The following is a 27,608-nucleotide window of genomic DNA, read 5'->3' as shown; positions in this document are numbered from 1 at the left end:
AACCACACTTTATGATCATCATGCCTGCTGCTGCACTCTAGCATTCGACTTATTGTACTTCTGTATTGTGTTCAACAAAGGCCAACACAAGCAGGATCCTCAACCACAAATCTAAACAGTATTCTGAGTGTGGAGCTTAAGGTATCAGTTTGAGGCTTGTTGCTGTGATGGACACCTAAAACAGTTTATTCTCACTATCTTATTACTCACTATATTGTTGTGTCACTAACTGTTTTGAGGGGAAAACAATTTGTCACCAAGCTTAACTAATTACTTCACCATATTCCCAATACGAGTCAATGGTGTCCTTGTGTCCACTGATTACAACAAAGCAACAACCTGCCACAATGGAAAATTAAGCCAGCATGAAAATACCAGAAACTGCATCCCCTTTGGTGGCCACTTATGTGCGGCTCCAAAAAGTGAGTCAATTCCCACAGACCGCCCAGGCAGTTCAATAAGGAGAGATCATTTGGAAGAATTGAACATGATTTACTGAGATTCAGAATTCAATTAAGCTGCCTGGCTATTAGACTCCGATGACTCATCACAGCAGAACAGAATCGGCAATAGGAATTAGGACAGGACCCCTCCAGAGTCTAGACGCTGGTGGTGGTGAAGATGAAGATGGAGGCTTGGCGATGGGGAGGAAGTGAGTTGCACAAAGGAGAGTCTAAAAGGCAGAGTTACAGAAGAGCGGTGAGATTTAAAGTACCCAGAACAGAAGCTGATTGACTCAGAGCAGGAAGGCAGGAAGATGGTTGACTAGAGCAATGATGTCAGCGCTGAATTTGAAAGCGTGGGAAAGGGGAAGTGCAGAACACCCAGGAAAGCAGGCAGGGGAGCTTCATTATTAAAGTTAAACTGAGCAACTTCATCATCGCCATCTTGGTATTTTGAAACTGGACTTTAACCAATCAGTATGCACTTTACAATGTTCTTTACCTGAAGTTTTATTTTGTATGGCATTAGTGTGTAAAATAGAGTAAGACCATAAACTCATAAGTATTTACTGAGATCATCCACACTCAATAGAACATAATGACAAAATCAAAACTAATTGATTAAAAATTAAAAACGAAAGTTTCCCATTGATCAGATCACCTGATCTAATGATTTGTAGCAGTCTCTATGGCAGATATTACAGCTTCGGGCCCTCTTGGGTAAGTCTCTATCAGTTTTGCAATCCTGCATTTTTGCACTTTTTCCCATCCTCCTGGAAGAACCTGTGAAGGTTCATAAGTTATGAAGTGAAGCATCTGCGAAGTGTTATCTTCAGGTCTCTTCACAGATATTCTGGAGCTTTCAAGTCTGCACTTGGCTGTGGTACTCAAAGACAGACAGTGACTTGTTCAGAAGACATTCCAGAATTGCCTTCACTGCACACTTTGGTTCACGATTGTGCACAGAAAGAATCTCAGGTCAGGGAGGGGGGGTTTTCATCAAAGACTTCTCTGTTTTTGGCTGCATTTATTCTTTCTTCGGTTTTCAGTAACTCAAATTGGCTGGCCTCTCATCTGAACAGGGAAGAGCCTTGGTGGTTCAAAGCCAGTGTGCTGCTGAGAACACCCAAAACTATATAAAACAAACAAGTTTTATATCTTTGTCATGATCTAATCCTTGCCCATTTCTATTACAGGGGTGTAAATAGAATTCCTTGGACTTATAATTACATTTTTGTCCTGGAATCTTTTATGAATAGCCTACAAAAATATGTTTCTCTGTTCTTTTTCCAGATAATTCAATTTACCACAGGTTTACTCCAAGCATGGATGCATCTCAGGGATATTTAAAGCCAACAAGATGCATTTAAGAGAAATTTTGTAGTTTTGTTATTTTGAGCTATTTAGTGTGGATTCATGAAAAAAGAATCCATATGGCACTGTTGCCTTCCACCAAGAAGATTCTGGGTTTGAATCTAGCAGCCAGCTGAGGCCTGTGTGGAATTTGCATGTGCTCCCTGTGCCTGCGTGGATTCTTTCCAGTTATTCTGGCTTCCTCCCACAGTCCAAAGAGATGCAGGTGTGAAGGTGAACATGACTGGCGACTTGTCCATGTTGTACCCCGCCTCTCACTCTGTGACAGTTGGGATAAGCTCCAACACCCCCATGTGACCTTAAATTTCATGAGCAGTTAAAATATAGATGAATAGATGGATGGTGTTTCATACCTTAATTAACTGTGGAGAAAGTGAATGAATCTCAGTACTTTCTGAAGTAACTGTAATATTGTATTAATCACAGATTAATATCAGCACAGCAAATAAAAAGTAAAATAAAATAACTGATTTTGTCTTGCAATAAAACAAGAGAATGAATTCTGTGTAGGTACTCTACTGTCAGTAATTACAGGTTCATTTCAATTAATTAATATAGCATTTTTACATATATTCCTTAGACTGCTTTTTATTTTAACCTTTTTGACTAATTAAGACCAAGATATCTCACCGAGGCTTTCTGCTGCCGGGCAGAATTATCTAATTAATATGTAAGTCGCACAGTGCACTTGAGTTTCAGTGATACAGAACTCCAGGAAGAAAAACAATACCTCAAGCAAATAATGTAACAAGTGCTTTAGGGTCTATGAAAGTACAAGTTTAAATCAGCACATTCTGCTCAATTGTATTTTAAAATAAGAGTTAAGATGACAGTCAAACCCACACATAAAAATATTTAGTAAAAATATCTTCTCTAATTATCTTCTCTCTAGGAAAATCGATATAGTTATTAGAAATGTACATACATTAAAAAATAGCCATACACATTTTATGCCATGCCCACCATCCATACACCACTAACAGTGATAAAATGTCTGAATCAGTGAAACTACGAGCTTTAAATAGACTATAATTACTTTAGTCGCTTTCACTCACTCCATTGGCAGAGAATCTTGTTAGGTTAAGTGACACCAAATAACATTAAAGAGTGTATAACTATAGTCTGGCGCATGCCACATCAGAGTATGATGAGGCTTCTGCCACAACTCCTCAAATCGTTTCCCTATCGAGACCTCAAAGACTAATTGAAGTGATTTCAGGTGTTCAGTAACACATGTGACAGACAGCGAGGAGTCTTTACAAAAATCAGCCATCTTCTATAAGTAGTCCCCAAAGCTGCCTCTTCAGGTGGTGCTTTACTCACATAAAGGGAAAGTGTGACATCTAGTGTCTCTCATAGTAATAACATCTTGGATTTGTGCAGCTAAATCATACATGGTTATTCTATCTGCACTGGGATGCACATTATTTCAGTCTGGTTCTAAATGATACAACCAAATCAGTACCTCAGGAAGTCTGTTTCTTTTCTTCACTTGAGAAGCTATGCATCTTCATGTCAGGCTCATGCATTCACAAATAGCTATATGTTCAGCAAGAAATATATAGATGCCCACCCAGAGAGCTTCACCCAAGCTTAGATGGTATGGAGGCATTTTGCACAATATGATGGACAGGCTACTTACAGTGCTCCATGTTCTCGAAGATGCTGCTAATGGGAGAAGTGGGGAAAGGTCTGTGGAGGCTTGGGGACTACGTGTCCAAATTGATTTACCTTTCATTATGCTTCTAGCTACATTCCACAAACCTTTGGGCACCTCCAAGATTCTACTCAATTCCATTCAATGCCATTTTATTTATATAGCACCAGATCACAACAACAGAGATGCTTCAAGATGCTTAATATTGTAACATAAAGACCCTATAATAACACAAAGAAACCCCAACAATTAGACCACACCCTATAAGGAACCACTGGTGACTGTGGAAAGGAAAAACTCCCTTTTAACAGGAAGAAACCTCCAGCAGAGCCAGGCTCTGGGAAGGATAGTCATCTGCCGCAACCAGCAGGGGGCTATCTGACATACTTCAGTCACCATTACTGGATCTAGCTCTATCAAAAGCTGTTCAGCTTGTTGAAGTACTTCAGGACACATCTCAGAATTAAAAAGATGACTCAGTTTTTGATGAGTTATGGAGAGAGGTCTTAGGCAGCTCACAAACACAGTATTAGTATTGGAATAGTGGGGGCGGAAAGGCATCAGATGACCAGCACCAGACTAAAAGGCTCAGCTGTTGGTAAGCGTGACCAATAGGACAAAGATGGTTTAAGAAATTGCATCTTCAATCCAATCCTTGACTCTTTGACTGGTGACTTGCAGAAGCATTTCTTCAAGCCCAACTGCAATTTGAGAGGTGTTCAGACACTCCATCCTAACAGTGACAGCTTTTTATAAGAACTTCTGTTTTGTTTTCTTATTTGCAGAGATATATGACTTGGATGATCTCAAACATGAGCTGCACACAAGTCAAAAGGATTTTGCAAAAACTGACCAGGATACTGGAAATACTTTGTTTCTTGAACCTTTCAAAAAGGCGTAAGTTAATCATACAAGTAATTTGATGAGATTATGTGGTCTGTAGACTTTTAAATTATGCATATCTACTGAGCATTTGTATTTATGCACAACACAACAGAGGAACTATTAGCACTTTGAGCATTTACTCTTGCAGCCCTACACCTTTTTGAATGTACTGCGACAATACATACAAAATGTATGTACAGTGCCCCAGGAAGGCACTACTCCATATTGAACTCGGATTTAGCCAAGTGTCCTCAGACAGTCTGTTGGAAGGAGAAAACATCCTATCTGGAAAGATTGTTTTCACAGTATGACAAAAACTAATTACAAGCAATAAATTAATTTCACGCTACTGCTTTAAAATTAATTGCATCCTTACTGAAGTAACTGGAAGTGATGGTTCAAACGGGCCTGATAAGGGTGGACACACAAAATAGTCTATTGAATTTTGTGGCTTATCAGTGTCATTGCTTTGCGTAGGAAGGCATTTCATAGCAATTAAAGAAAATTATCTAAAATTCTCTTTGTTGTTATTTTAATTGCTGGTTGGGTATTTTTGTCATGCATTTCCAGCAGCACGTATTGCATTAGGGCGGCTGTGCATGCTGTTTTGTACAGCAGGCCCTTCTTATGTTTGTTATGGGGGTTTTTTGTTTTGTTTTTATATATAAAAATGTGTGAAAATAAAATCTTTGTAGTGAACTAGTAAGGCAGGATGAGGTCTTTTTCATTTTGATGAAACTGCCACGTCAATCTCTCCCACCCTGCTTCTCAGTTTAAACATACTTGAGACATATCACAGTCATTGAGTGGTCAGCACCTATAATTAAACTGTCAAATGATTTTGCTTATCAGCTATCTTTCACACCCTTGACCTCGGGGCTTAGTCATCACTGTGAGCAATTCCAGAGTCATGAGTTCATGACAGCAAAAGAGTTGCTATATTAGCAAGTTTTAAACATCTAAACTGCTTGAAAAGAAAAGAATCAGGGTTATGGCTTTAAAAATACTTAGGAATCTGAAATAAAGACACTTTTTATTGCAGATTACTACAAGATCAGTCATCAACAAAAGGGTTTTACCTTAGTAGAGAACAGTTCCTTTTTCAAATATGGGTAGAAGAGCTGCTATCTCTGCTTGGATCGCATTCTTCAGATTTTTGGGTTAAGCTTTTTTTTTTTGTGGAGGGGGGTCATTATTTTCAGTTAGGCGACTTATGTTCAAGATCACCTAATTAGTCCCTTTGGGATTTTGAGCAAAAACCCTTCATGTTCACATGTTGTTCACATCTTCCCATAATTGTGACAGTATTATTTTAATCTGTACAGATATTGTTGCGTTTCTAACAAGATTTTACTGTTTGATCGGGGTGACATTTTTTCCAGGAATTAATTTCACCATTTATTCTTCTCTCTGCCATCATATTTTATACTCATCATCACAATGTGACAGATGGCCCTTTCCAGAGCCTGCGATTGCATATTTCAAGCCTCAGGTGTCCTTTGTACGTCATCATATTGATAAATTGCATCAGAGACTGGTGACTTGTTTATAACTTCAGTGCGTATTTACATTATCTATAAATTAATCCAAAGTGTTACGAGAACTCTGGGGAATTTCAGTTGAGGTTTCAATACATTTTTCATTGAATATTATTTATTTACAGAGGTTTTTGAATAACAAAGCAAAGTCTGTTATCTATACTATCTGACAATTTAAAACTAATTATTGATAATTGTTAAATTACACTAATTGGGCCATTGCATAAATTTCCTGTAACCGGAAACTTTATGTCTAAAGAAGTCATTTACTGTTTACAAAATAGAGTTTGTTACCATGATTACAGTTAGAACATTTTAACAATAGGGTAGAACAATGTTGCCATAATAACACCGTGCACCAACTGGATCTGCCAAAGACTGAAAGTAATTATTAGCCAAGGAGTTGGAACATTGAACTCATTGTATTACGCAAGCTATCTGTGCCCCACCCTGTAAAACATTCACCAGGGTGCACACAAAGCCCGAGCACAATAAGCAACCAGACTGCGACCTTTCTGTACAACCAGAAAAAAGAATAAGGAACGTTTTTTTAAAACAAACTAAAATTTAAATAAACAGTGAAGACTATAAGCACAAACAGTAGTGCTTACAGTTGTACAGCTACATAAATGCTTATTGCATGTGTGCTATGGTATTTTATAATCTTCATCTTGCACTTATAGTTCCTTTAAATGTAGAAAAAGAAAAAAAAACAACTGCTACTGTTGCAAAAATTAAACAACACTCTTTAATGTTAATGTCAAATTACAACTAAAACCACATAATATACATATAAGGTATACAGTTTTTGACTGGGTTTTTCCTGTGCAGCCAGTTATATTTAGTTTCGGGCAGTGTCAGTAACACCTTACCCCTCCGGTTCACACCCTTGTGCAGATTTAAACAGGACTACTGTTGGGAATGTTGCAATAACCTGACTGACAAGCGAGCTCAAACTGCACCCGTCTGACAGTCAGGGAGTTGAAGTAAATCATGGTTACACACAATTTCTGTGGCACTGGGAAATTGTGCAGAAGTAAATCAACACTGTTTAAAATAGACCATTATAAATGTGTAGTTTTACATTAAATATTGTGAAATATTAGAAAAGATTATTTTGTTTCATTATTTGTTTTACTTCAAATATATCGACAAAGCCTGAAATTCAATAAGGATAAAAAAAAACAGCAACATGACTGAAATAGAAATGCATTCTTTTTTTATACCAGACAACGATTAATAAACAAAGTTGTTTTTTTTAAATACCGAAGTTCCTACTAACAAACATGTTAATACTCAGTAGCCGCATTTCAACCCAAAATAACAAGAAGTTCTAGTCCCAAGAGCTTTTTTGTCTGTACTCCCACCAATGTATTCAGACCCACAAAGCTTAAGCAGACGTCGTGCAATTAAATATGAAAAAGCAACACCAGTTTTGTTGTTCTCCATCTCCCTTCACTGCTCTCTGATGTAAGTTTAAGTTAATGATTACCAACAATTTATGTGGTAAACCTTGAAGGCAGTGTGATTTTTATGAGAAGTTGCTTTCCAACCAGAAACAGTGCAATCCCTGGACCAAAGGCTCCTGAAGTGTCACAAAGTGCTACCCTCCAAAAATATAAAGATATGAAATCACTTTTCCAAGAACTTCATTTAGACCTTGGTTCCTGAGGTACAAACCTCCAAAAGACTGCAGTCCCTGTGGTGGAAACGCGGCTATTGACATACAACATAAAGTATGCACAACCAACAGCATCTACATCATTTTCAGTGCAAATGACTTTTACATAAAAAAAACTAAAATAACAACAACAAAGACATAAAGCAACTAAGAGCAATAGCATATACACACCAGCACCACCTGCCTGTTCTTTTTTTATATTCTTACCCCAGTAACAAGCCAAGCATTCAAGCCCAATCTGCATCTTTTACAGCTTTAAAGTAAACAATATTATCTGGAGTGTCACTTTTCATGTCTTTCTGCAGACCTCTGCAAGAGTTTTGAACTTTGGTCCGAGTGTGTTCAGAAAGTCAAGGTTATCATTGTCATTATTATCACTGCAGCATCCGACAGAGCCAGCTACAGAGCCACGTCCCTCGAACCCGTAGGAGTGGATGATATCATCTGCGTATCGCCCATCCTCCACTGTTCCCATTTGGATCAATTTCTGGAAGACACAGGCAGTTTGTTATTACTCCTTGGACTAAGCCTGGATGATAGGAGCAAGCATACAACACTTTCAAAGCTGCTCGGGATATGACTGACGGACGGATATTACACATCGAGCAAACAGATCTCCAACAGGTTAGAGAAATAATATCTTTCACCAAAGGTGAGAAATATTGAGGTTTACACAGGATGCTATCACAGCTTAGAGAAGAAGATAATATTACAAATAGGAGTTAACTTATCTGTAACAGGTAACACATTATTAAACCGCAGAAAAAGAAACTTCTGCTGCTCTCTTTTTGACTTTTTATGCAAACTTCTGCCACTAAAACAAATAAATAATATGTTTGTAATCATAAAATAACAATACCTGATGTAGATAGCGGCCATTTGTTTCCCAATTATACAGAAGAGCTGGGTCCATATTGTGTTGTCTGTAGTCAAAGTCTACACCACTACCAACAAGCTGACCATAGGATTGACGATCTATGGTCATGTCATACTGGCCGGTATAGTAATCCTGCATATTAGCTGCAGAAATATCAGTCCTTCCATGCATCCCATTCTCGTGAACACCAAGGGTTCCAATAGTGCTTCCACTCTTGTTCCCGATCCATGAAGGATTCATCATTACACCCTTGACAGAACCCTTTACTGCTTGGTCAATCTCAAATGGGGGACCATTGATGAGACTTGCATCCTGTCAATCAAAGCAAACGTGGCAATTAAATAAATGAAGCAGAAGGGGAAAAGAAAAGAAGCAAATATGGTTTCCTTGTGAGTAACGGTAAGCCAAGGCAATGCTTCCGCATTACTGTCCTTACCACTTCGTCCCCTGGGGCCTCCGTGTTGGATTTGAGTAGGATTCCTCCAGTGTCTGTTGAGTCGTCAAGTTGCAACTTCTCTCTCTTTGTTAGACAGAAAAATGCAAGGAGCAGGACTGCAACAATAAAGCAAGCGTGTTCAAAATGATAGCTCACAGAGTACTTTTATGTGCGGTAAGCGTCACAAGAATGAGCATAGCAGCATTATACACTACACTATTGTATGCAAAATTGCTTTTTGCATATTGGAAACTGAACAAACTACGAAAGAACCTCCAGCTAACCCTTACTACTTATAATTACAGTGGAAGACTCACAGAGCAGTAGGAGGAGGGCCACAGGCAACAGCATAGTCAGTATTCCCAGCGGTCCGAGCGACACGGACCTGTCCTTGCCAGGGCAGACGCCATTCTTGCACTTGCAGACTCTCAGATTCACTGTCTGTGTTTTGCCACTACCCTGAAGATCTGTAACAGTCAGGTCAACGGTGTGCATCCCCAAATAAAGCGGTTTGAGCTGCTCCAATGTAGCTGCAGTGTCTAAGAAGGAAACACGTGATAATTATAAAGAGACTCAAGCTTAACCAAGAAAAGCACCAAAAAAAAGACTGAAGAATATCGTTTCAGGCTACATCATGTGACTTTAACATATACTTAATACTAAGATTTGTAATAAAATATTTATACTTCATAAAACAGAGTATTACTGTGTGAATGTATGTGATTTATGATTTTACTGTCCATGCAGTAAAACCCATGTCCACATTTTTAGCCCCCAACATATACTAATCTACTCGTTTTAAAAAGTGCACAAACAAAACAAAAGATGCGTCGACAAGTTCACGCAGTTCCAAGTCTTTTTCTCAACTACATTTGTTCTTCATTACATATTTACTTCTGAAAACAGAGTATTCACAGAGTTGTGAAACAAAACAGCTCCACAACACCCTCACATATTTGTTTCTTTTCTCACCACTGGAATGATACCATGTCAGCATGATCACTTTTTGGATCATGCTGTACATAGGGTACTACAAACATTTGTAAAAAAAAATCTTTTCGTTCACATTTGATTAAAAAGATACACTTTGCGCTTCATCGTGTACAAAGACAGCCACTTACCATTAAGACTTTTCACAGACCATGTGCCATCATTGTTATTTGGTAAACTGAAGGTGAATGGGGAAGAAAAGGGACTCTGATCTTTGTCTTCGGCCACCACCACCACAGAGCCGAGCACTCCATCCTCCTGACAAAACGTGAGCTCACTAGGAATCGTAGGAATGTTGTCGTTTTCATCCTCCACCCAAATGACAACTGTTCCTGTTGCTGACTTGGAGCCTGAAACACAACAGCATTACTGGTTCTCACGTAGTCATGTGGACATGTTGGCACACAGGAACAATGGAACACACCATTTTCATTACAATAACGCGGTGTCACCTAAGTGCAAGTTTTAAGTTCTGCCAAGCACTGGGATATGTGCCCAATTTCCACAAAACACTCAAAGGAACATGAGTCATTGTAAATGACTAGCCACTTGATTTTTTTTCCAACAGGTTTTATCTTGTCAACAGGTGTTCTCATGAAAAATAAAGCCGCTCAGACAAACAGCTCAAGGTGGAGCTTGTACTTTTAACAACTTTCGGCAATAAGGTTTATTTAGTCACACAAGGCACTACCTCAAATGATCTGGCAAATATCCATCAGGTAATATAGAATTGAGTACAGAAAGGACCACTTGTGTATTGTTGAAGGTTGTGTTTTCTTCATCAGTACTGAAGTGCCTACAAAAAACTTACTAGCATCAACAGCCCTCACTGTGATGTTGTAAAACCCATCGTGAACAAGCGGTGACTCTCTGTCAATTGTGTTTGCCACCCTCAGCTCTCCCGTGTCTCTGTCAACATTGATCCAGGAGCCCGGGTCTGTGATCTTGAAATACCTAAGAGACAAAAAAGTACTTGTGCATTACTCGCATGTTCACTCTTGTAGTCCAAGTCACGAGAACAAGTGTTATTGGGGCAAATTGAAGTCCTTACTTGATGCCTTTGCTGCTCTTGGTCTCAGGGTCTGTAGCTGTATAAGTTCCTATCACTGTGCCATTTGGTGTGTTCTCTTTGACATTGAAGCGGATCGAAGGAGCAGAGAATTCTGGGCCTTCATCGACATCGGTGACACTGACCTTCACAGGGATGGAGTTCCAACTGGCGCTGCTGCCACTCAGCGGTGCTTGATTTTGTGCCGTGATCTGAAGCTGTACACTGCTCGTCTTCTCATAATCTAATGGCTGAAAAAAAAGAAAGACATTTAAAAGTTTATGACTATAAATCAGTTTTATAAAGGCGGACTTTCCGTTAGATGTGATCCATGTAAAATGCTACTACCAACATTACTAAATGATAATAACGAATTTAATAAGAAGTCAGTCTCACCTTTGAGACGTACAGAAGCCCTTCATTTGTTTGGGGGTCAGTAACAATCCTGAAATTTCCATTTTCATTTCCTTGAGTAATGACAAACTTTGATATCCAGTTTGGTGTGTTTATCAAATCTTTATCTTGAACTGGAATCCGAAGTAGAAGTTTTTCACTTTCATTCTCTTGCACAGCGACATCATACTAAAAGAAAAAACACGTTTTTTGGGGGGAGGGGAGATTACTAAACAACCAATGTTCATGGAAAATAAGTATGACAAATGTAAGTATTAGTTATTCAGCCAGATTACATACTGACAGTTTTTTCAAACACTTACAGATGTTTTCATGAAGGTTGGCGGGTTGTCATTGATGTCACTCAGAACAATTGTTGCTGTTGATGTGGCAACCAGACCACTTGGTGCACCATTCATATCCTGGATTTGTACAACCACCAAATGGTTGTCTTTTAACTTAAAAAGAAATGTTGCAAAATATCATAAGGAAAATATGTTGGAAAGCACTTGTATCATCTTCTTCAAAGCTATTTTCATTTAAATAAATTTCACAGGTATCACTGATGCAGAAGCAGTGCTCACCTCTCTGTCTAGGGTGTTGGTTTTTGTTGTGATGACACCTGTTTCCGCATGAATGGCAAACATGGCTGTTCCAGTTAGGAGTGTATACCTAATCTTCACATGGTCGGTGCCAATTTGGTCTTTGTCGGTTGTATTCACCTTTCCCACCACAGTCCCTGTATTGGAAACCACGATCATTTAGAGCAACTGCACTGAGGCCAAACACCACAGATTTATCTGTTACTCTATTTTGCTTTTCTCACCTACACTACAGTGCTCAGGAACCGTAAACTGTAGAGGACCTACAAACTCCGGTGGATTGTCATTTACATCATCTACAACCACTTTCAATGGCAGATTCTCATCTGTCTCCTTGTTTGTGACCGTGTCCCAAGAACGCACCACAAACTATAAACGAAAAAGACAAACGTGTAAGCAAAGTTAAAGGCAAAAACATTATAAGACATATATAAATTGTGTCACTTCCAGGTTTGAGTGAACAATATAAAAAAAAATGCGTAATAGAGAATCAAAACTCAAAACTAACAAGTTGACAATCTGTCATTATTTTATTTAATGATAAATCGTTCTTTTTGAATGACTGCTGAACAATAATGCAACTGACTAAAAACCTTAAATCATTTTCATGTTCACACTCACACTATATACTGGGAACGCCTCACGGTCCACTGCTTTGAGCAAGAACAGATCCCCTGTGTCTCTGTTCAGGTTGAACACTCCAGTTGGATACTTATTGAATCCTTCTCCTTCGACAGTGTAGAACAATTTATATTTGGCTGAGGTATCTGACACCAGCTACAGGGAAAACCAAATAAAACACACATATTAAAGAAAACAAAAACAACAAAAATTCTGTTATTCAATTTTCATAAAGCAGCCTACTGTGAGCTCTTTCAGCTCGTAGCGTTATTAAATAGATCAAAACTGTAGACAGTTTCCAATCTGACATGCTGGTAATGTAACTTAAAAAAGAACATCAAAGGAAATAATCACTGAATTTAATTAACAGGCGTGACTCCTGAAATAATCAGATAATTTGAGGGGGGAAGTGAGAAAAGAGAACAATGTGTACTGAAAATAAACATTTGAATAGCACAGTGCTTATAAATGATATGAATTATACATTTAATTTACCCTTTCAATTAGTTTTGGATAGGGTCCTACGTAATTCTCCACTACGGTGAGGTTCGGAGGTGCCCAGCGTCTTTTAGACCGAATCAGGAATCCTTGGCCTCGTTGCTGTGACATTCCAACAAGTCAGGATATGTTAGAAAAAAACGCATCGTGCTTTCTGAGCTGTATAAACGGCTCACAATATGCAGTTGTCTTACATGTTTTGTCGGCATTGTACTGCGGACAAGGTGAACTTTCATCTTACTTTCCGGTCTACTATTGTCCTGAGCGCACACAAAAAATGTCCGTCCTCTTTCTGCCACTGAGACAGACGTTAAAGCTACCACTGCTCCATTACTGTTTATTGTAAAACTCGGGTCCTTCACAGTTAACAGCGTTGATTTGGCATCACAGCCGACGGTTTCAACTGAAAACCGAGAAAGGGAAAGTTAAAAAGAGCCATAAAACACAAAACAGTCGGCCTACAACACTTTTTCACACAGACGGAATGAAAAAAAAGTAAGCAGAGCAGCACCTTTTGCTACTTGGTATTCAGGTGGAATTGTTTCAGGTACAATTACGTAGAGAGACCTCGGGAGAGAGCACGACTCCACACAGGACAGGATCTGAAGGTGAAAGTGAGTTTCAAACGGGCTTGTCGCGTTTAAATGTTGCTATAGCAAACAGCATTGACAGAAGTAACAGACAGCAAAGCGTATTGGTGATGTAGGAGTGCTTTAAAACCAAACTAGAAGCACTTACCAGCATTAGGCAGATGGTGGAAATTAAAACTCTCCCCATCTTTGGAAGAAAAAAACAGTAAAAGGCTGACTTTGTCCTGGGTCCAAGTGGGGAGAGTCCGGTTAGTGTTTCAGAGAGTAATAGAAAACAAATGCGTCTAGTCTACTCGAGAGTTTCGTCTCTTGTCTGTTGCTTCACTTCTCTGTTAATGCGAAAAGGCAGGCGTTTCTCAGACGGCTCTATCTGTCGCTGTTGGGTGAGTCAGCGGACACACCTTTGCTGACACACCCAAGTGAAATTTCAAACAAGCGAAGTACCTTTGGGCTGTGCTCGCTGGTGTCTGCTGAGAAAGCCAACTCCCTCAAAGCTGCTGATATTCGCGTTTTTCCCGCCAGCAGGGGGAAACATTACTCTTTTACTGGAAGACATTAAACCGCTCTTTTATTTCCAATTAAAGAGTTTTAGCAGGAGCATAAGAGCTAAAATACATGTAATTAAAGCTTTAAGCACTATTTGTATAAATCCATGCATATAACGCAAAAACAATAGTCGTATAACACTAGCGCATGCTGCAGGTACACTTATTTGAAGAAATACTGGTCTGTCTGCCTTTTGTCAAGACTTGTCCCAGGTCTACACAGAAAATTGACCCCTACGTCCTCCTCTCTCCTTTAGCTCTCCGCTGTAGGAGGAGCACATTTGAGCTCCTCTCTGCACACCACAGGAATTTGAGCCGAATGAAACCCTGGTGTGGGAGAGGCTGTGGTTCCCACAGCAAAACGCTCACAATCTTTATAAACTGCTGATAAAAGTGAAGAGACAAAAACGATGGACCTACGTTTTTTTAAAGTATGTCCATCTGGATATACTTTAATAGTTAGATTGTTATTAAAGGAGCTTTTTGAAAGCAGGGTATATGGGTCTGTAACAGGAAAGGTGAGAAAAATGTCAGGAAGACAGTGGGAGTCATGGGCGTGGACATAATGAAGACTTTAAGGCTTTAACGCTTTACCAGCAAATACAAAACAGACACAGTAAAACCCCATGTGATGTTATTCCCGAGATAAAAAAGTAAAAGCTAACTGCTGTCGTACTTAGGCTTCTGTGTGTTCCCAGAATTAAAAGTCTAAACAAGCCTATGTGTAACAAACGTATCATATTTCCAGTTATTCAGCTGGTTTAATCATTACTGATGAAACATCCCCCACAGTATCCTGATAAGATTACTCATAACTGATGTTTTTAGATTGTACTTTTGCTTTTGCAGAGTTGTGCAGTGACGAGAAAGCATAAATGTAACCTTTCTCTGGAAGACATTTTCTTTTTTTTTTTTTAGCTTCAAATGAAATTCCTAAGATGTCTTGGTGTCATTGCCATATGACCTCATGCATTTTACTCCCAAAGTGCAGTTTTCTGTTAGTTTGAACTCATCTGTTATGAAATGGTGTGTTTTGCCAAGACTCCACGTAAATGCTGGGGAGCTAAGACAGGATGTTGTGAGATGCAGTGTTTTAAAGGAAGTGAAAATCTTACAGAGGGAGTATAAAGGTATCTGAGCTGCCACTTCACTGGGTGTGGACAACACATGTTCAAGTCCCACACATGCAAGGTTTCCTGCCACTGCTTTGAAAGCACACACCAGTATGCATTAAGCAGGTTTTGTGTTCTAAGTGCTTATTAATGTTGCATTAATGCTGATAATTAGATGCCAGTTATGAGGATTCTTCAATGAAATTGAATATTTTTATTTCATTTGTTAACATTTAATCCCAAAAAATACTCTTGCCATGCAACCCTGCTTTAATTAAAGATTAATCTTGTGTTTATTAATGTCAGATAGGCTTGCTATATATTCTAAATAGTTCTATAGTTCAAAATTTAATATAAAAACTTAATATCAGCAAATTATTGACTTGAGTCAAGTTTGATCCTGAACATACTGCGAGGACATGAAATATGAACAGTACACAAGGGTTAATTCAGCGGCTCGGTTTATGACTGTGACACACGTGCTTGACATTACAAAGTTTCTGGATCCACCCAAAGCAGCTACAACACCCAGCTTTCTCCACCCTTTGCATGAGTATCAAATACAGTACTCGCGTCATCACGTGTACGAGAGTAGTATTCTACTGAAACCATTTGAGGATTAATTCACTGATGCCAAAGTCATTATTACTAATACCTTTGTGATTTGTAGCGTGTACTCTGTAATCTAGACTGGTCATTCTGAAACGTGAAATGATTTCCTCAAAGATTTTCCTCTAGAGCAGTCATGCGTGTCTACATAGACATGTTGAATTAGTCTGTGTTCATAAGAACTAATGCATCAACCAGTTATTTGATCAGTGCATAAGCAAATATCCTTCTTTATGTATTCCTGAATGTGTACTGCACTCAAATCGGCCAAAGAAGTTTCAGTGTTGTTGTTTTTCTCAGAGTTTCAGTGTTGTCAGCTTACTTCTGCTGCATTTCAAAACTCAGTTTTAGTTTGGCACCGCATAATTTGAGAGCCTCGTTTTTTTCTGTCTCCTGCTTTTCATGATGTTATAAATAATCTGTCATAAATCATGTGACACCATCAAAACCACTCTCTGTTTTATTTAAATGCTAAGAAAACCATGAAATGAATGATTGATTGCTTATAAAAATTAAAACAAAACAGCAATTGCATAATTCCCCCATATTATGTGATATATTGCCTCCGTGGTGCTCCCTACCACCCAAAAGTCATTGGGAATTCTTGGTAACAGCCAATGGTTTTTCAGTCTGCTGCTACAGATCTATCAGCATTCAGAGTTGTGGCCAACCAGCACTTGTATCACCACCAAGATTTCACTTAGACTCCACCAAGAATTTCCGATCTATTCACAAACTAAGACATTTAAAAAAAAAAAAGTCAGTTATAATATTTCTCATTGCAAATAATACCAGCATAAGCTATGTTTGCTACTTGTGATACCATATATCACAACCTATTGTATAGCTTGTTGCAAAAAATATGCATATATGGCACAAAACATCAGGATCGACATAACAAGGTGGTCATGACTAGATATAAATGGTGATAATATAATATACACAGGTGGCTCAAGCCAAATTCTTGGAAGTTTTCTTTTTTTTCTGGCATTTCTTTCTCACCATTATGGTTGTGAATCTTACTTCATGGGATAGGTAGTCTAAATCGAAATCAAGCAAGGTTAGAGAGAGCAATGAAGGAACGCCATGGCCATAATCCATGATGCCAGAGAGAACCCTGAATAGCATAAAAATGTGTGAAAATGAAAAGAAGAAGACCACAGATTCATGCATATAGTGTAGTGAAGGAGGACATGCAGAGGGTGTCATGGTCCTGGGTCGTGTGACCCAGTGTTTTATGTATCTTTTGTATTCATTTATGCTTTAGCTTAGTTAATTTCTAGGGTGCTGTTTAGCCTTTTGTTTCTTAGTTGTTTATGTCATCTCCCTGTACTCAGTCTCCCTGGTTCGTGCGTCTACCTGTCATGCGTCATGTCTGCGTGGTTATGTTTAGTTCATGTCATGTCTAATCTCCATGTTTGCTGTTTTAGTTTGAAAGTCTGTATTCAATGTCAGTGTATTTAGTTTCACTTCTCCTGTCCTGTATTTAGGTTCATGTGTGTCAGCAGTGCTCCCATGTGTGGCCACTTCCCCTGATCATCCCTCATATGTATTTAGTCTCTGTGTTTCATGCAGTCTGTGTCGCGTCGTCTGTGTTCCCGCCCTCCATGGGCTCACAGCCAGTCTTTACAGTCATCGTCATGGTTTTCTGAGTCTTCATAGCTTATCTGCTTCCAGTTTAGTTTAAGTTCAGTTTAGTCACGGTATTTCTGCTTTGTTTGAAACCTGTCATCAGCCATAATAAAGGCTCGCTTTCAGTTTAAGTTTACTCCGGTCTACTCTCTTGTGTTCGCACCTGGGTCCACCACACACACACCACCACATGGTCTGTCTCCTCAGATCGTGACAGAGGGCTTGTGTGTGAGAGGAGGATAACAGGGATAATGTGAGATGGAGGCAGATGATCCATAGTGGCGACCCTTAAGGGTACAGTCAAAAAAGAAGATTATTATTTCAACCTGAGATTCCTTGCCTTTGGCCCATTTTGTGTGAAGAACATATAAAATATTTTAAGTGGCTTCAAACTCTCACCGACCCACCTAGCCCTCACATGTTTGAGTCCACTGAACCGAAGGGTCATACAAGGCTAGAAGCACTTTCACCCTGTCCTCCTCCTAGATCACCTGCTATTAGCATTTCTGTGTAAATTTGGTCCGTGTGTCTGTGTGAGTGTGTGTGTTTATTGTTCTAAGGTGAATCTACCTTCACATCTCACCTACTATTGTTAAGTTGTTGCCATGGTTTAACTGTTGTAAATTTTAAGATGGTAAACAATACTGAGATATATAATCACAGCCCTAAATACACTCCATTTACTTTATATACAAACTAGTGTGGCTTCAGGGCAGTAACCAGCTAAAATAAACAAAACAGCAATGAACCAGTTAAACCTACTGTGCAATCCTACGACTGACTCCTTATCAAAGTGAAACTGGAAAAATGACAAAACAAACAAAGTCTACACAATCTCTTAGGGCAGCAGATCAGCACGTCCCTGTAAAAAATAAAAAGTAAATGAAAATTGCTGTATGGCAGTTGTAAACCTGAGTTAAGACTTGTATTGATAATAGCAATAACAAATTGAAATTTGGGTAACTGTCAATATTAGAGATATTTTTACCCAGAATCCATTTTGCAGAATATCGACTGCTGGATTTTTATTTGTGTTCTCGATCTTTATTGTCACAGTGTTAATGCCTTTGTGGATGTTTGGTTCTCCAAGCTCACCACTTTTACACTTTAAGAATTTAACGGGCAGTTTCTCAAAACATATTACCTGGAACCCTCCAAACCTCTTCGTTTTGCACAGTCTTTGTTTTTAATAAAATGCTGACTGGACTCGTATGATTCTCCACCAGAAGGACGACAGTTCCTGTTGTTGTCATGGAGCCTGCAATATAACAGTAATGTAGAAAATGTGTACATGTTGGCACACAGGAACAATTGCAATTACGAAGTGTCACCTACAGTGCCTCCTTCTTGATTCCATATTTTTTGCACACATGTCACAATTCCATGTTTCAGATCATCAATGTTGATTTAATGTTCGACAAAGATAATCTGAGTAAATACAATATCCTGTATTTTGTTTTTGTTTTGTCTTGTATGTTGTTTTTCATTTATTAAGTGAAATATGTTATCCAAACCTGTCTGGCCCTGTGTGAAAAGGTAATTGCTCCTAAACAAAATAATTGGTTGGGGCAATTATCTTAGCACCAAGAACTGCATGCAGTCAAGCAACTAGAATAACTGGGATTGAGTCTTTCACATCACTGCGGAGAAATTTTGTCCCACTGTTCTTTGCAAAATTGTTTTGATTCAACCACATTCGAGGGTTTTCAGGCATGAATGGCCAATTTCAGTTGAGAAAGCTAAGACTTTGACTAGGTCACTCCAGTCAGAGATGGACTTGTTGATGCGTTTCAGATCATTGTCGTGCTACATAATACAAATGCACTTGAACTTTATGCAACAAAGTGACAAACGGACATTCTCCTTCAGGATTTTCTAGTACAAAGCAGAATTCATGGTTCCATCAATTACAAGAAGGCATCCGGGTCCTGAAGCAGCAAAGGAGCCCCAGACCATCACAGCATGGTCTCACCATATTTGACTGCTGGTATCATGGTTTTTCTGGTTTTTCTTAATTGTGTGTTTGATGCTAGATGTAAAAGAACTTAAACCTTCCAAAAGATACTTTTGTCTCGTCAGTCCATGGAATATTTTCCCCAATGTCTTTCCAGAAGATGTTTTTGGAAAATATGAGATGAGCCTTTGTGATCTTTTTGGTCAGCACTGAGTTTACCTTGGAACTTTCTCATGGATGCCATTTTTACTCAGTCTCTTTCTTATTGTTGACTCATGAACTCTGACCTTAACTGAGGCAAGTGAGGCCTTCGGTTCTTTAATGTTGTTCTGGGTTCTTTTGGGACCTCCTGGATGAGTAGTCGATGGACTCTTGGAGTAATTTTGGTCGGCCAGCAATTCCTGGGAAGATTCACCACTATTCCAGGATTTCTCCAATTGTGAATAACGGCTCTCACCGTGGTTCTCTGGAGTCCCAAAGCCATAGAAATGGCATTGTAAGACTTGCTGCTTCTTTAGGTGGTGAAACAATGTGTAGATTTTTGAGGTTTTTAGCATGCTTTACTTTGTCAGAGAGGGTTCCATTTAACTCTTTAAGACCTACCATAGAACCAAGTCCGTCAGAGCTTATATTATATTTTTACATGTTGTAGAGCCATTTTGGGGAGCATTTCAAGTTGATATACATCAATACAACCATTATAGCCCACATTTTAATAATATGTCTGCATTAAGTGCATAGTAATTACATAAATTGCAAAAATTTAAGAGGCTTATCCCTCAAAACTTTAAATACAAAAAAGTTGCACAAAATAGTTTCCCACCACAGGAAATTTATTTTAAGTGTCTTCATAGTTTTATTTTTGAAATACACCAATTTTTATATACTGCAGGAAAAACGAAAATGAATATTATAATGCAAATTTGCAAAAAAAAAATAAACAGCATATGCATCAAAATAAACTGTTTCCAGCAGTGCAATATGAGTCCTCAGCATCCCAGAAACGACACAGAAAGTCATAAAGTCAAACATAACTTAAAAACACCAGTATAGGCTCATAAGGCCCTGATGAGTAAAAAGCTACATTTCTGCAAAATGATGTCACTTTTGGTTTCGGGCAGGTCATGGCGGACATGCGATAGTTTGCGCTGATGGACGTAGGAAGTGTTACGAACAGCTGATCGGCTCGGCAAAGCGTGTTTCTGGAATATTATGTTTTTGTTGCTGCCAGTGCTTTTTATGCAGTTTTTGCAAAGCTATATGTGGAAGGAAACTGTGACCTAGGACAAGCTGATGGCATAAGATGTAAGTACAACTCCTCCGGTTTCATATGCAAAAAAAATTATTGCGCTAGCTTACGTGGTTGCAGTGCTACCGGGATTTAAAAATAGTTAGCAAAACGGAGCGTGCCCGCTCCAACCGGCTTTAAAGGGTTAAGGGATTTGCTGCTCTTCGTCTCAGGATCCGTAGCTATATAAGTTCATATCACTGTGCCATTTGGTGTGTTCTCTTTGACAATGAAGCGGATCGAAGGAGCAGAGAATTCTGGGCCTTCATTGGTGACACTGACATTCACAGGGATGGATTGCCAACTGGCACTGCTGCCATTCAGCGGTGCTTGATTTTGTGCTGTGATCTGAAGCTGCACATTGTTGGTCTTCTCATAATCTAATGGCTGAAAAAAAGAAAGACATTTAAAAGTTCATGAATATAAATTAGTTTTATAAAGGCGGACTTTCCGTTAAATGTGATCCATGATCCATGTAAAATGCTACTACCAACATTACTACAACCATTCGCACTCACATTCACACCTAGTGGCAATTTGGATTATCCAATCAACCCATCCCCACAACTTGCATGTCTTTGGACGGTGGGAGGAAGCCGGAGTACCCGGAGAGAACCCACGCAAACATGGGGAGAACATGCAAACTCCACACAGAAAGACCCCGGCCTGATGGTGGAATTGAACTCAGGACCTTTTTGCTGTGCAGCAACAGTGCTAACCACCTTGCCACCGTGCTGCCCCGTACTAAAACATTTGACAGATTTTCGAGCGCCGTGTACCGCATAAAATCGTTTCGAGGTCAGTAAACACAACCAGAATTCATACATAAGTCCCACAGGATTATAAGGGGCACTGTCGATTTTCAGAAAAATCAAAGGATTGATTTTAAGTGTCCCGTATTTTCCAAAAAACACGGTAATAACGACAGACCAAAAATAGTGCTTTGTTGTGTCTCGGATGGACGAAAGCTAAACCAGTTCCACACCACTGAAGTTGCAGCATTTTTACAAACCAATTCTGGTTCATCCGTTTCATTCAACGATTTGCTTTCGCCGCCATGCTTTTTCCGACGTGTGCGTATGAAAACAAAGGCACTGCGCATGCGCGTTTTACCCATATTCTATCGCGATATTTCATTTTTCTATCGTTGCCCAAAATTATACCGGTATTACCGTGAAGGGTATGATATAGCCCAGCCCTAGCGCCAAATCACAACAACAGTCGCCTCAAGGCGCTTTATATTGTACCGTACAATAATATAAGATTGTTATAATGATAATAACAAATTTAATAAGAAGTCAGTCTCACCTTTGAGACGTACAGAAGCCCTTCATTTGTTTGGGGGTCAGTAACAATCCTGAAATTTCCATTTTCATTTCCTTGAGTAATGACAAACTTTGATATCCAGTTTGGTGTGTTTATCAAATCTTTATCTTGAACTGGAATTCGAAGTAGAAGTTTTTCACTTTCATTCTCTTGCACAGCGACATCATACTAAAACAGTGAGGATGTTATGTTATCAGACAACAAATGTTCTTGAAAATTAAGTACAAAAAAGTCCTTAAAACGATTATTGTTCAACAAATATGATTTCACTTATTCAGCCAGATTACATACTGACAGTTTTTTCAAACACTTACAGATGTTTTCATGAAGGTTGGCGGGTTGTCATTGATGTCACTCAGAACAATTGTTGCTGTTGATGTGGCAACCAGACCACTTGGTGCACCATTCATATCCTGGATTTGTACAACCACCAAATGGTTGTCTGTTAACTTAAAAAGAAATGTTGCAAAATATCATAAGGAGAACATGTCAATGCTATTGTCATTTAAATAAAGTTCACAGGTATCACTGATGCAGAAGCAGTGCTCACCTCTCTGTCTAGGGTGTTGTTTGTTGTTGAAATGACACCTGTTTCCGCATGAATGGCAAACATGTCTGTTCCAGTTAGGAGTGTATACCTAATCTTCACATGGTCGGTGCCAATTTGGTCTTTGTCGGTTGTATTCACCTTTCCCACCACAGTCCCTGTATTGGAAACCACGATCATTTAGAGCAACTGCACTGAGGCCAAACACCACAGATTTATCTGTTACTCTATTTTGCTTTTCTCACCTACACTACAGTGCTCAGGAACCATAAACTGTAGAGGACCTACAAACTCCGGTGGATTGTCATTTACATCATCTACAACCACTTTCAATGGCAGATTCTCATCTGTCTCCTTGTTTGTGACCGTGTCCCAAGAACGCACCACAAACTATAAACGAAAAAGACAAACGTGTAAGCAAAGTTAAAGGCAAAAACATTATAAGACATATATAAATTGTGTCACTTCCAGGTTTGAGTGAACAATATAAAAAAAATGCGTAATAGAGAATCAAAACTCAAAACTAACAAGTTGACAATCTGTCATTATTTTATTTAATGATAAATCGTTCTTTTTGAATGACTGCTGAACAATAATGCAACTGACTAAAAACCTTAAATCATTTTCATGTTCACACTCACACTATATACTGGGAACGCCTCACGGTCCACTGCTTTGAGCAAGAACAGATCCCCTGTGTCTCTGTTCAGGTTGAACACTCCAGTTGGATACTTATTGAATCCTTCTCCTTCGACAGTGTAGAACAATTTATATCTGGCTGAGGTATCTGACACCAGCTACAGGAGAAACCAAATAAAACACACATATTAAAGAAAACAAAAACAACAAAAATTCTGTTATTCAATTTTCATAAAGCAGCCTACTGTGAGCTCTTTCAGCTCGTAGCGTTTTTAAATAGATCAAAACTGTAGACAGTTTCCAATCTGACATGCTGGTAATGTAACTTAAAAAAGAACATCAAAGGAAATAATCACTGAATTTAATTAACAGATGTGACTCCTGAAATAATCAGATAATTTGAGGGGGGAAGTGAGAAAAGAGAACAATGTGTACTGAAAATAAACATTTGAATAGCACAGTGCTTATAAATGATATGAATTATACATTTAATTTACCCTTTCAATTAGTTTTGGATAGGGTCCTACGTAATTCTCCACTACGGTGAGGTTCGGAGGTGCCCAGCGTCTTTTAGACCGAATCAGGAATCCTTGGCCTCGTTGCTGTGACATTCCAACAAGTCAGGATATGTTAGAAAAAAACGCATCGTGCTTTCTGAGCTGTATAAACGGCTCACAATATGCAGTTGTCTTACATGTTTTGTCGGCATTGTACTGCGGACAAGGTGAACTTTCATCTTACTTTCCGGTCTACTATTGTCCTGAGCGCACACAAAAAATGTCCGTCCTCTTTCTGCCACTGAGACAGACGTTAAAGCTACCACTGCTCCATTACTGTTTATTGTAAAACTCGGGTCCTTCACAGTTAACAGCGTTGATTTGGCATCACAGCCGACGGTTTCAACTGAAAACCGAGAAAGGGAAAGTTAAAAAGAGCCATAAAACACAAAACAGTCGGCCTACAACACTTTTTCACACAGACGGAATGAAAAAAAAGTAAGCAGAGCAGCACCTTTTGCTACTTGGTATTCAGGTGGAATTGTTTCAGGTACAATTACGTAGAGAGACCTCGGGAGAGAGCACGACTCCACACAGGACAGGATCTGAAGGTGAAAGTGAGTTTCAAACGGGCTTGTCGCATTTAAATGTTGTTAATGCTTCTGGGCATTAACATTTTTGCTATAGCAAACAGCACTGACAGAAGTAACAGACAGCAAGCATTAAGAGAAATGTATTGTAGGCGAGACTGAGGATGACTGCAGCCCTTTGTGTATATGCAATTACGGCTCACAGAATATTTGTGCTGGGATTGTTACATATTGACATTAAAAATAGCCTTGTGCATCAACTACAAATTGGCAATATTTATCAGTATATCACAATTATAATTCAGTTCATTTCCCTCTCACAGCGATAATGCTTTTATCACCGACTGTCTTGAAAAGCTGAAAAATGAGTAGTACAGGGAAAATGTAGTTATTTGTTATCCGTAGGATAGCTTTAACACTTTTTAATATGATTTTACAATCCTCCCTACCCCAGTCATGCATACTTAAAACTAGTTGTAGCAGTATAGTGGTTTAAAGTTAGCATAGTTGGAATGCCTTAAATTTTACCTAAGACGTGGCTCTTTAAAAGAATACAGGTTACACGACTTAACAAGTATCAGTACTAATCAAAGTAGACAAGTGATGAAATAAAATACTGGAAATCATCGATTTTACTGTAAACTCTGAATTCTTCTTCACACAGCTTTGCAATTTCACTTGCAAGGTCAGAGTGAGTTTTCGTACATGGAACTAATTACATGTTAGGTAATCCCTACTTACTTAGCTTTTGCGTTGAACCTTTGTTATAATACCCATGGTCATCCCTAACAGTGGAATAAAGAAAACTAGAAACACTTACCAACATTAGGCAGGTGCTGGAAATAAAACATTTTGCCATTTTTGAATAAAAAACAAGGAGCTTTGTCACTTGTCTGTGCCCCCGCTTCTAACAGGTGGTCATTTATCAGCTGCAGTATCTGTTGCAACAAGTGAAATTTCAAACAAGCACAGTACCTTTGGACTGTGCTCCTCATTGCCAACTGTGAAAAACAACTCCTCCCAAAAGTTCCAAATATTTTTACGATATATATATATATAGTTTTTTCCCTGAAACATTACTCTTTTACTGCAATACACAACTAAAAATGTAATTTTCCCTTGCTACAAAAACACGTGAGACATGTTGCATTTATCAAAGTGACCAGGTCTCCAAAAAAGTAAATGTGAGCCAAACACTGTATTTGTGTCTGTCAATGTGGGACATGTCAGAAATGACAGGGGGTGGACAGTTTGGTGTCCAAATTAAAAAATAAAAAGGATATATATAAATGTACCAGTATACCAGATTTGTATTTAGCATGTAAAGGTCAAATAAACGATGGTCAACTCCTTTGCTAAGTAAGGGTAAAGTGAATTTGTTCTTGTGGTCTCATTTGATACTCTTTATATACCCCTCTATTTTTTTCTAGTTGCTTAACTGTCTGGGAACCATCATTGGACTTCAATATGCATCCATAGACTATCAGTGTACTTCTTTTCTTGGTCTCATCCTCCCCACATGCTGTTTAAACCAGTGTTCTGTGTTTCCCCTTTAATTTCCCAGTTTGGTGTCTTTGTTTCATATTTTCTGTAAGCTCCAGCAGTAAAGCTGTGTTTTTTTAGTTTAGTTCTGCTTCTGAGTCTTGCATTTGGATCCATATTATACAAAGCAGGACACTGTTGACAGTGCAGTTACATCAGATCACCCCATGCATTTTGCATATGAATGCATCAGTACAAAGCAATAGTAATGGTCTTATAACACTATGGCATGCTACAAGTATAGGCGCTTGAAGAAATACTGGTCTGTCTGCTTGTTTGTGGTGGCTTATCTCAGGTCTACACAGAGACTGACCCCTGCTTGCTCCTCCTCTCTTGACTGCAGCTCTACTGTGTAGGAGGAACAAACTTGAGCTCCACTCTGAACACCACAGGAATTTGATCTGAATGAAGCCTGGTGTGGGGGAGACTGTGTAACCACAGCGAAACACTCATTATCTCTATAAACTGTTGATAAAAGTAAAGCAGCAGAAACACTGGCCCTACGTCATTTAAAATACGTCCAGTTCAGAAATACTCTACTGGCTTGACCTTGTTTATGAAAGCATTTTGAAGGCAGGATATATGGGCCTGCAACAGGAAAGGTGAGAAAAATGTCAGGAAGACTTTTGGTGGGAGTCATGGGCGTGGACATAATGAAAGTGATTACCGCTTTAACGCTTTACCAGCAAATGCAAAACAGACACAGCAAAATACCATGTGATTTTATTATATTAAAAAAAAGGTTAATTATCGCTGTGCTCAGGCTTCTGTGTGTTTACAGAATTTAGAGACTAAGCGAGCCTGTGTGGAAGAAACCTATTGTACTTTTGGTTATTCAGCCGGTCTCCCTATTTCTGACTACTTTTTCCCTACAGTATCCTGGTAAGATTAGTCATAACAGATGTTTTTACATTCTAAAATAACCAACTTTTTGCTTTTGCTGAGTTGTGCAGTTTGGAGAAACCGAAAATGTGAACTTTCTCTGAAATATTTTCAGCCATTTTTCTCACTTCCGATTAAATTCCCCCAGTGTCTTTTCTGTCATTAAAACATGTCTTCATCCAGTTAGCTCTTCTAGTTTGAACACGTCAATTGCAAAATGATGACGAAGAAATCTCCTTGTTTGTTTGCCAGGATTCCACCCAAATGCTGCAGGGCTGAGACCAAATGTTTTGAGAAGCAAAGTTTTAAAGGTACCGAGTGCTAGCACTAATTGAACAGCTCACTTTGCAACAGTGACACACATGTCCCCGAGGTAAGAAAGTTCTTCAATCCACCTAAAACACCTACCACACCCAGCTTTCATCACCCTTTGGATGAGTGCCAAATGAGGCATGTGTAGGAGAGAAGTATTCAGGTGAAACTAGATGCTTAAGAGGATTGAATCACTAATACTAGTGTATTATTACTAACAACTACGTGTTTGGGAGTGTGTGCTGGACAAACTGAAGAATGTGAGGTGTCATAATCAAAAATGTTCCTCAAAGACTGTCACATGTGTCTGCTTAAAAAGTTGAACTAGCCTTTGTTCATAAGGACTACTAAATTAAACAATTATTTGGTCATTATCTAAGATAGAACCTTTATTAGCAGGTATTAGCACCCTCAGACTTTTTATGATGTTTTTTGTCATAAATCATGACACAATCGAAACCATCCACCTCTGTGTTGTGTTTTTAAATGCTCACCAAGAA

At 38.8% G+C, this 27,608-nt stretch overlaps 2 protein-coding genes across 2 annotated transcripts; both read right to left on the bottom strand.

Annotated features, from left to right (window-relative positions):
* Window positions 1–6,617: 6,617 nt before the first annotated feature.
* Window positions 6,618–14,351, bottom strand: dsc2l (desmocollin 2 like). Its single transcript, XM_085254731.1, has 16 exons — window positions 13,782–14,351; window positions 13,555–13,645; window positions 13,238–13,446; window positions 13,041–13,145; window positions 12,546–12,701; window positions 12,149–12,293; window positions 11,907–12,061; window positions 11,646–11,780; window positions 11,326–11,511; window positions 10,933–11,180; window positions 10,693–10,835; window positions 10,013–10,231; window positions 9,209–9,430; window positions 8,892–9,007; window positions 8,438–8,767; window positions 6,618–8,065 (listed from the first exon to the last, which is right to left on the bottom strand). The coding sequence occupies exons 1-16, from the start codon at window positions 13,818–13,820 to the stop codon at window positions 7,868–7,870; spliced, it is 2,697 nt and encodes an 898-aa protein (XP_085110857.1). The 5' UTR covers window positions 13,821–14,351; the 3' UTR covers window positions 6,618–7,867.
* A 5,946-nt stretch (window positions 14,352–20,297) lies between these two features.
* On the bottom strand, window positions 20,298–25,347 carry LOC146553573 (desmocollin 2-like protein). The gene is made up of 10 exons (XM_085255599.1): window positions 25,193–25,347; window positions 24,297–24,387; window positions 23,980–24,188; window positions 23,783–23,887; window positions 23,288–23,443; window positions 22,892–23,036; window positions 22,650–22,804; window positions 22,414–22,548; window positions 22,082–22,267; window positions 20,298–21,160 (listed from the first exon to the last, which is right to left on the bottom strand). The coding sequence occupies exons 1-10, from the start codon at window positions 25,229–25,231 to the stop codon at window positions 20,966–20,968; spliced, it is 1,416 nt and encodes a 471-aa protein (XP_085111725.1). The 5' UTR covers window positions 25,232–25,347; the 3' UTR covers window positions 20,298–20,965.
* Window positions 25,348–27,608: the final 2,261 nt, after the last annotated feature.

Source organism: Mchenga conophoros, linkage group LG18 (genome assembly GCF_057382185.1).
Source record: "Mchenga conophoros isolate Kocher_MC1m ecotype Shallow Benthic linkage group LG18, M_conophoros_male_GT1.1, whole genome shotgun sequence".
Taxonomy (NCBI): domain Eukaryota; kingdom Metazoa; phylum Chordata; class Actinopteri; order Cichliformes; family Cichlidae; genus Mchenga; species Mchenga conophoros.
Note: the sequence above shows the minus strand (reverse complement) of the source record. Positions and strands in the feature narration are given on the sequence as shown.

Coding starts and splice junctions, on each gene's coding strand:
- dsc2l (XM_085254731.1), bottom strand. CDS start 13,820: ATGGGGAGAGTTTTAATTTCCACCATCTGCCTAATGCTG. Junction 13,146..13,237: donor GTACAATGCCGACAAAACAT/GTAAGACAACTG, acceptor GGAATGTCACAG/CAACGAGGCCAAGGATTCCT. Junction 10,232..10,692: donor AGTGAGGGCTGTTGATGCTA/GTAAGTTTTTTG, acceptor GTTGTGTTTCAG/GCTCCAAGTCAGCAACAGGA.
- LOC146553573 (XM_085255599.1), bottom strand. CDS start 25,231: ATGGCAAAATGTTTTATTTCCAGCACCTGCCTAATGTTG. Junction 24,189..24,296: donor TGAATACCAAGTAGCAAAAG/GTGCTGCTCTGC, acceptor CTCGGTTTTCAG/TTGAAACCGTCGGCTGTGAT. Junction 22,805..22,891: donor TCCTGAGCACTGTAGTGTAG/GTGAGAAAAGCA, acceptor TTTCCAATACAG/GGACTGTGGTGGGAAAGGTG.